General features: G+C 37.7%; 1 protein-coding gene across 2 annotated transcripts; it reads right to left on the reverse strand.

The window, feature by feature from the left end:
* Positions 1–5,865: 5,865 nt before the first annotated feature.
* Positions 5,866–10,512, reverse strand: slc66a1 (solute carrier family 66 member 1). 2 transcript variants are annotated; one of them, XM_020922337.2, is made up of 9 exons: positions 10,390–10,491; positions 9,491–9,554; positions 8,855–9,048; positions 8,276–8,405; positions 8,119–8,200; positions 7,779–7,933; positions 7,120–7,212; positions 6,853–7,038; positions 5,866–6,752 (listed from the first exon to the last, which is right to left on the reverse strand). In XM_020922337.2, exons 3-9 carry the CDS (start codon positions 9,043–9,045, stop codon positions 6,666–6,668), a joined length of 924 nt encoding a protein of 307 aa, XP_020777996.2. In that variant the 5' UTR covers positions 9,046–9,048; positions 9,491–9,554; positions 10,390–10,491; the 3' UTR covers positions 5,866–6,665. The 2 variants fall into 2 exon arrangements, with proteins under 2 accessions (XP_020777996.2, XP_020777997.2); XM_020922338.2 differs by lacking the exon at positions 9,491–9,554 and having other exon boundaries at positions 10,390–10,512.
* Positions 10,513–10,788: the final 276 nt, after the last annotated feature.

Raw genomic sequence — 10,788 nt, forward strand, 5'->3', positions numbered from 1 at the left:
AGGTTACGGGTGACCAGTTGGATGTTGGATGAGTCCAGGCTGGATGTGTCTGTTTGTGTTTGACCCATAGATTAGTGTGGGGCAGAGACTGACACTAAAGAATTGGACATGAGTGAGAGTGGACGATGTGTCTTAAGGGGGTGTCACACAACTGGACACAGGCCGAGCATCCCGCATTCATCCCCTGGGAGCTGAGTGTCAGGAAAAAAGGGAGTAAACGCTGTCATTTTTGTATTTTTACTGAACTATTTACTTAACTATTTGGATCTGAGTGGTGAAAAGACGGAATGAAAACTGACCTAACAGTCTGAGTGTATTTGTGGGTTTCAGCATTCTGTTGTAGACAGTAATTTGAGGACTTTCCATCATTCAAAATCCTATAATGTATTGTTTGAAACTGTTAATTGCTTTGGTCGCGATCCTAATGTTTATCATTCATTCTAACAAAAATCTGCAATATTAATTTTAGCTGCCCCTCACCTGTATTAAAGGGCTCCATATTACGCCATTTTCTGATCTATGTTACGATGTTCTTTCTTCACCACAAACACACCTGGAGTTTTGTTTTGTTTCATTTACACATATTTAACACACAAACCCTGAAGATTTAGACTGAGATCTTCTCTCAAACAGAAAACACTCTTTTCCACCTTTTGATGTCATATGGTAATTCAGGAAGTGCTCCACTTTTACATACGCTACATACACTAGTGTCGTAGTACTCAAGACTTGGTCTTGGTTTTGAGACCAGCCTCGAGAGCGCTTTTTTATGGTCTTGGTCTCATCTCAGACTCGAGCGCATTTGGACTCGGTCTTGTCTTGGTCTTGATGATGCTTCGACTTGGTTTGGTCTCGGACTCGAGGTCTGACGCTCAGCGAGTACAATCATATTTCATTACGGCCAGTAAATGTGCAGCGACTGCTAACTATCACTACAAACCAGTAAGATAATGTAACTGTAAATGTTATGAACTTGAAACAACAAAACAAAACACTTGATTAACTTTGAAGTTGTTTTCTGTAAAGTGCCAGTAGAAGTGGGATCAAAGAAGAGCTTCTCAAACTGCGGGTGAGGGTCCAAAAAAGGGGTGCAGAGTGTTTAAGTGTAGTACAGTTTGCTTGGCCTATTTTAAGCCTAAATGAAGAATAATTAGATCAAATGGAGATAGACTTATAAAACATTGGTATATTTGTGCCAAAATATCTGCAAAATACAAATAAATGTAGGAAATGACAAAGCTGATTTTGATTTGGTCTTGATGGGCTGTGGTCTTGGTCTTGTCTTGGTCTCGGCCTTAAAAAGTCTTGGTCTTGTCTCAGTCTCGACCTTCATAGGTCTTGGTCTTGCCTTGGTCTCGGGATCCTGTTGTCTCAGACTGGTCTCGGTCTTGATTAGTGCGGTCTTGACCTCCACAAGAATCATTTGGATCATTCCAGCTCTGGAATTTCCAATCTCTATTGAACTAAGTGTACAGCTATGAACTTGAAAACTACCATTAAATGACATTACAAGGTGCATTTTGAGCTGTGATGTGATGACAGTCTAATTATCCAGGATTACTCAAACATGTGAATGAAACAAAACCTAACTCCAGGCATGTTTTGATGAGGAAACAATATCTATCATGGCTTAAACCTTACAAAAATCAATTCTATGTAATGTAGGACCTTTAAATAAAATTGGTCTAGAATGTTGTGGTGTCACCTGAAACCCCTGCAGCAATTTTCTCCTTACCTTTATCTGGTTTATTTCTTTGAGGGGACATGAAATGCACAGTTCTATTAAGGATGGCCATAGATCTTATAAGCCATTGAGCCACTGAAGCGAGCTACTGGTTGTCATGTTTATTCTGGACTGTTGCTTGTGAGAATCATTAGCGTAGACTCACTCATATTCATGTGAGCTGCAGATAAGGTTTGCACTTCATAAATCTGTATGGGACGACCAGGCGCAGAGGTTTATCTGTAGACCCCCTGACTCTGCTCCTGCTCGCTGGTAATTGGCCGCCTGCTTCACTGATTCTCAGAGAAAATAATAGTGAATTTTGAGTCAAGCCTGATCCTTGATATAAATGAGTGAAGAAGTGTTTAGACTTTAATGGAATGAATCTTTATCTCATCAAATTCCAGCCATGCTAAAATAACACATGAAAGCAGTTTTTGTGCTCTTCCATAATTGATGGTAAGGCTATCATTTATAGACATAAAAAGCTACACCAGAGCTATTTTACATTTTCTTGAGAGCCATGGTCACTGGACTGGATAAATATACAAAACGCTATGACTTTTAACACAAACTGGGGTCTGAGAAAATATTCCCAACACTAGATCTGTTTCAGTAGAAATAATATAACAATGACTGCTGTTAGATTTAATAATAAAATACGACAGGTTTTACCAACATGGATCTCAACGGTAACAACTTGCTCTGGTTCTGAAAGTAAATTTTTTTGTTAGTTTTTCCCGTACACTTTTCAAAAAATTCTGATATTTCAGTTATAATTCAAGAGTACAAAGACATCACAGAGGTTAAGCAGCTATGAGGTAACTTCTATTCATAATGTGGTTGTTTTCAGTCCAAAAGGCATGATTAAGACTGCAAGACTCTGTGAAATGTTTTAATGATATTACAGATTTTGTGGTCATTAGTTTCCACATAGCTGATTAGGCCTGAGCAAGCTTTCAAACTTAAGATTACAGTCTGTTACTTAACCAGTATTTACACTAGAACTAGACAAGCACTGGGACTAAACCAGATCTAAAACAAAATTAAACAAGAACTAAACTAGTACTAACCAGGAATAAAACCAGGACTTGCACTAATTAAACCAGAACAGGAAAGGAGAGGAAATATTTGAATATTTGAATTAGATCGCTTGGGGTTTTGGATCTGGCCTGAGCTGCACCTTTTGTAATTGATGTTTTTAACTTTTTCACCTTTATTAACTGATATTAGCTACTAAATTGTACAAAACAGGCAAGTCAAAAAAGCTGGGAAATATTAAATGGCCCATATTATGCTATTTTCTGATCTGTATATAATGTTGTTTCCTCATCACAAACATACCTGGAGTTGTGTTTTGTTTCATTCACACATGTTTAACACACAAACCCTGCATGTTTACGCTGAGTTCTTCTCTCAAACAGTAAACACGCGCTTCCACCTTGTGATGTCATGTGACAATACAGGAAGGTGGAAGAGAGAGGCTGTCTGTGTTTTCACTGTGTCTTTACACTCCATAGACCTTCACTAGAATCATTTGTATTATTTAGCCCTGGAGTTGCCAATCTCTAAATAAAAGATAAAAGATACATTTTGACTTCCACTGACTGAAGACTACCACTTCATGATATCACAAGGTGGACCAAATCATTTTTGAAGTTTGGAGATGTAGACAGACTAATAATTAAGGGATACTCAAACATGTCTAAATGAAACAAAACACAACTCCAAGCCTGTTTTTGATAATAACAAAATTCTAACACGGCTAAAAGCTCATAGCAATTTTGCGTATTAAAGGATCTTTGAAGTAGACAAATGATAATGTGTAAGGTATAAACAGGTTTAACAACATGGAGGTGGACAAACTTGTTTTGTAGTATAAATAGAACATCATTTTCACTTCTTCCTACATTTGCCTGTTTCCAAGCATAATAACTTATTAAAGAGCAATTTCCTAATTTCTTACAATCTTTTAAATTCTGAAATGTACCTTTTTAACATATAATTTTCTAGATGATTCCAATTCCATTTTATGAATATTCCCTTAGAATATTTAGACATTCATAAAACTTGTTCCAAGTCCCATTGTACTTGACATTGAAAATTCTTTGGACGCTCTATAAAACAACCATCAAATCTTTGCCAGCTTTTTACAGGGACCATCATTTCATGCATACTATTTAAAATGACTTGTCCACTGAGCTGTAGCTGTCATTTTAATACCCCATGTAAATGTATAGTTTCAGATTTTGCACATTTTATTAAGACCCTATCAGACATGTGCTTAATTTAAATAAATGTAATAGACTCAAAAAAATAAAAATCATAATTAAAAATGCAGGCTATTATATGTTCTAATTCTACAAATGAGTTGTTTAGAGTAGGCCAGTGGTTCCTGTAAAGGTCCTACATTACACAAAACTGACAACTGGAATTGTGTTTTGGTTCATTCACACGTTTGAGTAACCCTTTATTCTTAGTCTGTCTATATCTCCAAAGCGGTAAGGAAGCTGTAGTTTTCAAGTTAACAGCATCCTTTTACTTTTCATTCAGTATAATGGCAACTCCAGGGCTGAAATCATCCAAAGAATCTAGTGAAGGTGTGAGGTCTGAGAGAAAAACACAGCCTAAATATGCAGCATTTGTGTGTTAAACATGTGTGAATGAAACAAAACACAACTGAGTATGTTTGTGATGAAGAAACATTATAACATAGATCAGAAAAAAGCGTAATATGGGCCCATTCATTACAGAATCCAAATATTCATTATGAGCTAAAATGATGAATTTACAGTTTTCACAATACCCTTGAACTAAATCAACAATATGAAATATTAGAGAGATTTTCCTGAGTATTGTTGTTGGAAGTTCCTTAGTGATGTCTCATTGCTTCTTTCTCTCATTAGAACATTCCCGTATGGAGTGTTTATAAACAGTGTGTAAGTGATGGTCAGTGATGGATGAGTGCCTCCTATCACCAGCTCTTCCTCTCAACTCCCCAGTCTCCAACAGTTTCACAACCACACGCATGTCCTCGTCTCTGTGGGTGGGCCCGCAGTGTCCGGAGCGTGCACTATTATGAGAAAGTGTGTCCGGTAGTCATTATTTACATTTGGGAGGACATTTGGTTACATGTTAAAGAGATGCTAAGTCATTTTTAGCGTTGATGTTTAAAAATAGTAGCCCGCTTAATTAAGATAAATTTAACTCTAATATGAGAACATTTAAGGTAACAATAAAAGTGCTACTGATTTAAACATGGCAAAACAAACGTGGCAAAATACAATTGAACCTGAGATAAGAAAACCTGAGAAATCTATGGTTTCATTTCCCCTCCAATGCATGTGCCCAAAAATGGACCCAGACAGTAGTTTTCTATGAATCATAATACATAAGCTTTAATGATATATCGTTGACATGAATCTGTTAACATACAAGTTTACTGCAGGAGTTTATGGGGATCTGTGAATCTATGGGCTGTTTATCTCAGATATTTACAGTTCATCACAGCTCTGATTATCACATTGTTTAGGTTGTTTACAAATTACTCTAATGATACAGAGAAATGTTTGACAATGAAAAATAAAAATGTCCTTCCTGAAATCAGTCATTTGGCCCATTTTGGACACATGTTGTGTATTAGAGCCATCCAACCATTTTTGCAAACCTCACATCAATGTATTGCTGTCCACATTTTCTTTAAAAGTCTTCCCCTCACCACGACCCTGCTCAAGATCCAGGGTATGTAGGAAAAGCAGAAAACGAATGGATAGTAATAAAGAAGCACATGGCACCACCACAACTTATATCCTGTGCAGCCAATATGAATACCTATTTTTCAGGCATTCAGTTTGTGTAATTTTTGCATGTGCACGGAGTAAGACAGCAGCATGGATCTGCTAATGAAGAAAAACTACAGAGCTGTCCTGGCCTCCAGCAGCAGTAGGTCAAAGCGTGTCTCTAGGGGGCAGGGTCAGGAGAGGTCAAAGTTCAGGGGTTAGAGTTAAGGCCAAGAGCAGGACGAGGGAGTGAACAGTAGTTTTTCACTGTAGACACTATTATTGTAATAAATGGCACCATTTGGAGGAGCAGGCTCTACAAGTCATACAATAATGCAGCAAAAAAGAGAGAAAAAGACAATATGATTTCAATAATTTCATTTCAGCAATGCGACTGACCATAAAAAAGTACAATTATCTTTTTTGTATAAAAACACTTACTTTAAAATGAGATTTTTTTTAAAAGGAATAAAATGTAAATGAGTCAACTAAAAGATGGAATGAGGAAAGTGTCCATCTAGTTGACACAGTTACTGGATTATACTTGACACAAATAATACATGCAGATAAATAGTGTTGTATTTCGCTATAGAACATGTGCTATTTTACAGTAACACATTGTACACTGTCACCACTGACATAACCATGACAAAGGGATTAAAAATCGGCTGTCCAAATTTTTCACTAAGGGCCACATATAAAAACATTAACTGAAGAGTGCCACAGACCAATGGTCAACACAGTGAGTGTTAGGTGTGTATGACAGCACTGTACAGTGATATTTCTATCACTGTAGGTTACAGTGATAGAAATACTTGAATATATAATAAAAGTTCCAGCCTGTAATCCCATCAAAAACTCCGAGGGCCGCATTTGTTTCCTAGGCCATAGTTTGGACACCCTTGGAGTAAAGGAATAGTACAGAGACAAGTGCACTGCCAACTCATCTGCACAAGATGAAATCTGGGAATACAACCTTGTCTGTTGTATTGTCCCTTTTTTAACTGTGCACCAATCAGCAATAGAGCAATTACACATTTCTATAACTCTAAAAATTAGGAGGTATAAAAATATCCATTTTACACATTATAAAAAATAAATAAAAAACACTGTAAAAACTAACTATAACGTCACTGACAAACCAGTGACTGACAGACCAGGCCTTAGCCTCTCAGTAATGGTGCTGCCTCCTCCAAGTTGTCCAATTGCTGCAATGGACTTTTACGGTAAATAAAGAACTGGATGGAGATCTGAAAGCAAGGGTTAAGGAAATAATCTGGGAACCCAAATACAAAACTTTTGAAAGACATGCAGACAGAAATTGCATTGTTATGCAGTTAAAAAAGATACAATGATATCCAGAAAGAGGGTGCCGAGGCTGCCGATGAGCCAGGGCAGGTGGTGGACCATGTAGCTTCTCTCTCCCTGACCTCCATCAGGGTTTTTCAGCAGAACACTGAGCCCATACATAGTGTTGCCGAGGATGACCAGCGCAAACAGGAAGTAAGACACGCCCTCAGTTGATTTTCTCTTAAACTACAAGAAAATAAAATGTTTGAAGGAAAGTGAATGAGAATTGTATAATGATAATACATGTTAATGCAATTTGATACTTACATTGGTGTAAATTTGAGGGAGTCTGGAGCACAGGTAGAGAACTGATGACAGGGACCCAATAGTGAAACCAATTATTTCTTTGTTTGTAAAAGCCTTAAAAGCAGGAAGATAGAAAATAAAATATAAAATGATGTGTTAAAATGGACATGGAAATTAGCAAACAGTTAGCAAGGAGAAATGTGCAATTGCTGTTACAAGAAGGCATGTGACAATGAGCACAATATGAAACAGATAAAAACAGTGTAATAAGTTGTGTTTAAAAGGTAATGCACGTGACTCCACGACAGTTATAGCAGCAAAAGCTCTTTGAGTGGGGGCACCAGTGAGCTATGAATGTGTGGGCTTTGGAATCATACAGTTTTGAAAAGATTACCCTTTTAAGTGAGTAGTTTCTTAGCAGGTGAAATGACAGAAAGTGCTCTTTTAAAACTTAGATGGAAAAATGGAAACTAAAGTAAATTTGTTCAAGATGAGTCAGCTAAAGCTGTGTTTGCAATAGGTCCACACAGAAAGGAGGATGTTGGCGACGGTGTTATGACTGAAAATGCTGTGAATGCAAAACATGCAAAGTCTTCCAGCAGGCAGCAAAAGACACTGGGTACAGAGATGTGTGAGCGTAGTCAGGTGACCCTTCTTTGTTCTTGTGTAAAACTACTCACTCGCACAAAACCACTTTCCGAGACTGAAAGCAAAGCACGACTCCTGACCACAGATACGTCCACTTCCTGTTTGGAGCCCATAGCCGGGACATGAAAGAAACTGCCAGACAAACCAATGACACAGGCCATGCCCACAACATGAAGAACGGTCCCCTCTGCAAAATTAAATAAAGAAAGCATTCAACACCGAGACAGCACATTACACATAGCTGTTGTTTCAGTACTGATGGGCTGCTCTCTAATCACACAGAGATAAAGGGTGACCACATATCAGAACAGAGGAACAATCTCTAAGGTTAAGCAAACTGGACAACGATACGTATATAATACTTATACTCACGTCTTTTATTCTTTATCTTATAGTAGGTGTACATGCCCAACATCAGCAGGTCTGCTGTAACGTAATAAATTGCAGTATATGTCTACAAGATAGAAGATATATTAAGATTTAAAAGTTTGTAGATCTTCTATACAATATCTTTAAAAACTTAGTCAACCTGAAGAGGAAGTTGATCTGCTAAGTAGGAGCCCACCAAGTTACAGGAATCTCCTCCCAACCACAACAGCAGGAACCAGATAGAGAGGGCGCTGTCCATGTTCCCAGTTTTATATGATTTGTAATATTGTCTGCAATATTGGAGATGAAGACAGTGACAACATAAAAAATATTAAGAACATGGAAAGCAGTAGATAATATACAGTTTGTGGTCATGCATGTTTGCTCTTCCGTGTTTGAAATAGGGGTATGCTAAAATCGCTACACGGACATTTTATTAAACCAATAATAAAGTATTTGTTACATTTTGTTTGTTCTAAATGTTTATTTGCACTGCTTATCTTAATAAACTAAAGTAAAAAAAAAAAAATTCTTACAATAAAGTGATACATTATAGATTACCAAGTTCAACAAATGGATTATTGCCATTCTGTGATATAATCATGGTGTTATTGTATTCTGAGCCATGTATTGTATCAAAAAGTGAAGGAACTTGTGATTCCCAGCTATAGTTTGAATGCATCACTCTAAGACTTTCTAAAGCTAAGAGTATGCTGCAAACATTGAAAAAGATACTTACGGGCAAGATGACACCATGAAGCACAGAATAGACAGCAGACCCAGGTAGATACTGGCCATGTCCCTTTCATCGTCAGCACACTCCCCAATGATCTCCCAAACCCATTTTGTCCCATTAGGACATAATGTGGTGAAATTCCCTGAAGTGGTCCACACAGGGGCTACATGTGTTAGGAGGGTTTCTGTAGACATGGCCTGCAATAGACAGAATTTCAATAGAGTTAATACAGTAATCAAAATATCCATAATACCCTCTTCTTGTCTAGGATTCACACTGGGCTGTTTCTCCTAATACTGCTTAGTAAAACAAGACATAAGAGTAACAACAAAAACATCTAAGTTCAAATGTTCAAACGTAAGAAGACCATCACACAGCTTTTCCGTAACTAAACAAAATACGCTGGTACCTACAATAAAATCCAAATCCACTTGTTTTGTTTAGAAAAACGGTATGGAGACATACTAGATAAGCAATAAAAGCGGCGAGCCAACAGAATATAGCAAAACAGCTGTTCGACCACGCAGAAGAACACTAAAATTACTTAGCATACAGTATGATCTAATCAAGCCTTAAATCACGGAACAGCTTCTAATGATAACTAGAAGATATAACAACGGCATGTAATAGGTTTCTTGCCTGTATCGACGCTGGTGCACTAATGAAACCTTCGTCCTCAGGCAGCACAAAGCGCTCAGCTGAACTGGGGAAAACACGGAAGACGGCGATAAACAACAACTGAAACGTCATGAGCGTCTGAGCTCTGATTGGCTGTTGGAAAGTGTGCGCGCTTTCGTCACCCAAGCACGTGAGAGCGATACTCAGTGGTCTTTACAATAAATGGTCTCGAGCCACAGATCGACAATTTTAACCAGTTTCGCCGTAATGACGAAATAAAAAAGTTGTTCCTATCTTACATAAGTACATAAACGTACATTATACAAGTATACACAATTAAAACAACCCATTATACTCTACTGCAGTGCAATCTTTCATGTTAGTGCTACTTTTCCCTTGAACTCTCCCGGATATCCCAGACCTGAACATTTCACATCGCCTCAGCACATACTAACAAACCATGCTAAAGGCGATTAGTTTACGCCTTGTAGTAATTACTCATTAGTCCGGAGATGCCATTAGTTTTGAGGCCCCGAATCCCCGTACATTTTAGAAAGCACTTGTGAAAACAATGTATTACAGCAGTGGCTTCAGGTTCATATAGCCACAAAGACAATCGAGGAATGACTTTCCTGAACAGTTTTACCTTAAGAGACATTTAATTGTTTCACACGTTTAATCAGTCTTGTTTTACCATTAATTAGCTGTAATCAATTTAAACGCCTTTATTATTTTTTAACGGCCTATTGTTAAGCCACTGATAGTGATAGGCTATATCTTCACTGACATGAAACACATCAAAAGATCCCATAGAGGCAGAGGCTAAGCCCCAAAACTAAAATGCTTAATCCTGACCTTTAGTGGGAAGGCACAGCAATTAAAACCCCTTTATAGAACCTCCAAAATAGTAATCATCTTACCTACAAAGAAGGGCCTTGAATAAACAAGTTAGCACTTTGCACCACGTAATGATGTAGGACCTCAGCTGACTTGAGTCATCAGGACGGCTACTCAGCACTGCAGCACAGCTGACTCTATAGAATAACTTCCCAATTACAGCAGTCTTGACACGTTAAGTAGAAACGGCTACTTTACGACTGCTTTGCATTTTTGAAACAACAGCCTATATCACACATCCTGTTCATCAAGTCAGAAAACCTATTAAAAAAATTTAACTTTACTTACATTACATTGTAATAAAGAGCAAAAAGGTTTGTGCTATAGTGTGTAAGTAATTTCCCTTGTGGATTAAAAACTGGTCCAAGTTAAATTTTTTGTAATGCGATGCAGTTGAATGAGCTGCCACCTGCCTGTCTCTG

Source organism: Boleophthalmus pectinirostris, unplaced genomic scaffold (genome assembly GCF_026225935.1).
Source record: "Boleophthalmus pectinirostris isolate CB_2022bp ecotype Guang Dong unplaced genomic scaffold, ASM2622593v1 HiC_scaffold_8, whole genome shotgun sequence".
Taxonomy (NCBI): domain Eukaryota; kingdom Metazoa; phylum Chordata; class Actinopteri; order Gobiiformes; family Gobiidae; genus Boleophthalmus; species Boleophthalmus pectinirostris.

Excerpts from the sequence above, each read along its gene's own strand:
- slc66a1 (XM_020922338.2), bottom strand. The coding sequence starts at position 9,045 with ATGTCTACAGAAACCCTCCTAACACATGTAGCCCCTGTGTGGACCACT. Across the intron at positions 7,213-7,778 it reads CGGAAAGTGGTTTTGTGCGA|GCTTTTACAAACAAAGAAAT; the intron begins GTGAGTAGTTTT and ends CCTGCTTTTAAG. Across the intron at positions 6,753-6,852 it reads CCCTCTTTCTGGATATCATT|ATCTCCATCCAGTTCTTTAT; the intron begins GTATCTTTTTTA and ends CCTTGCTTTCAG.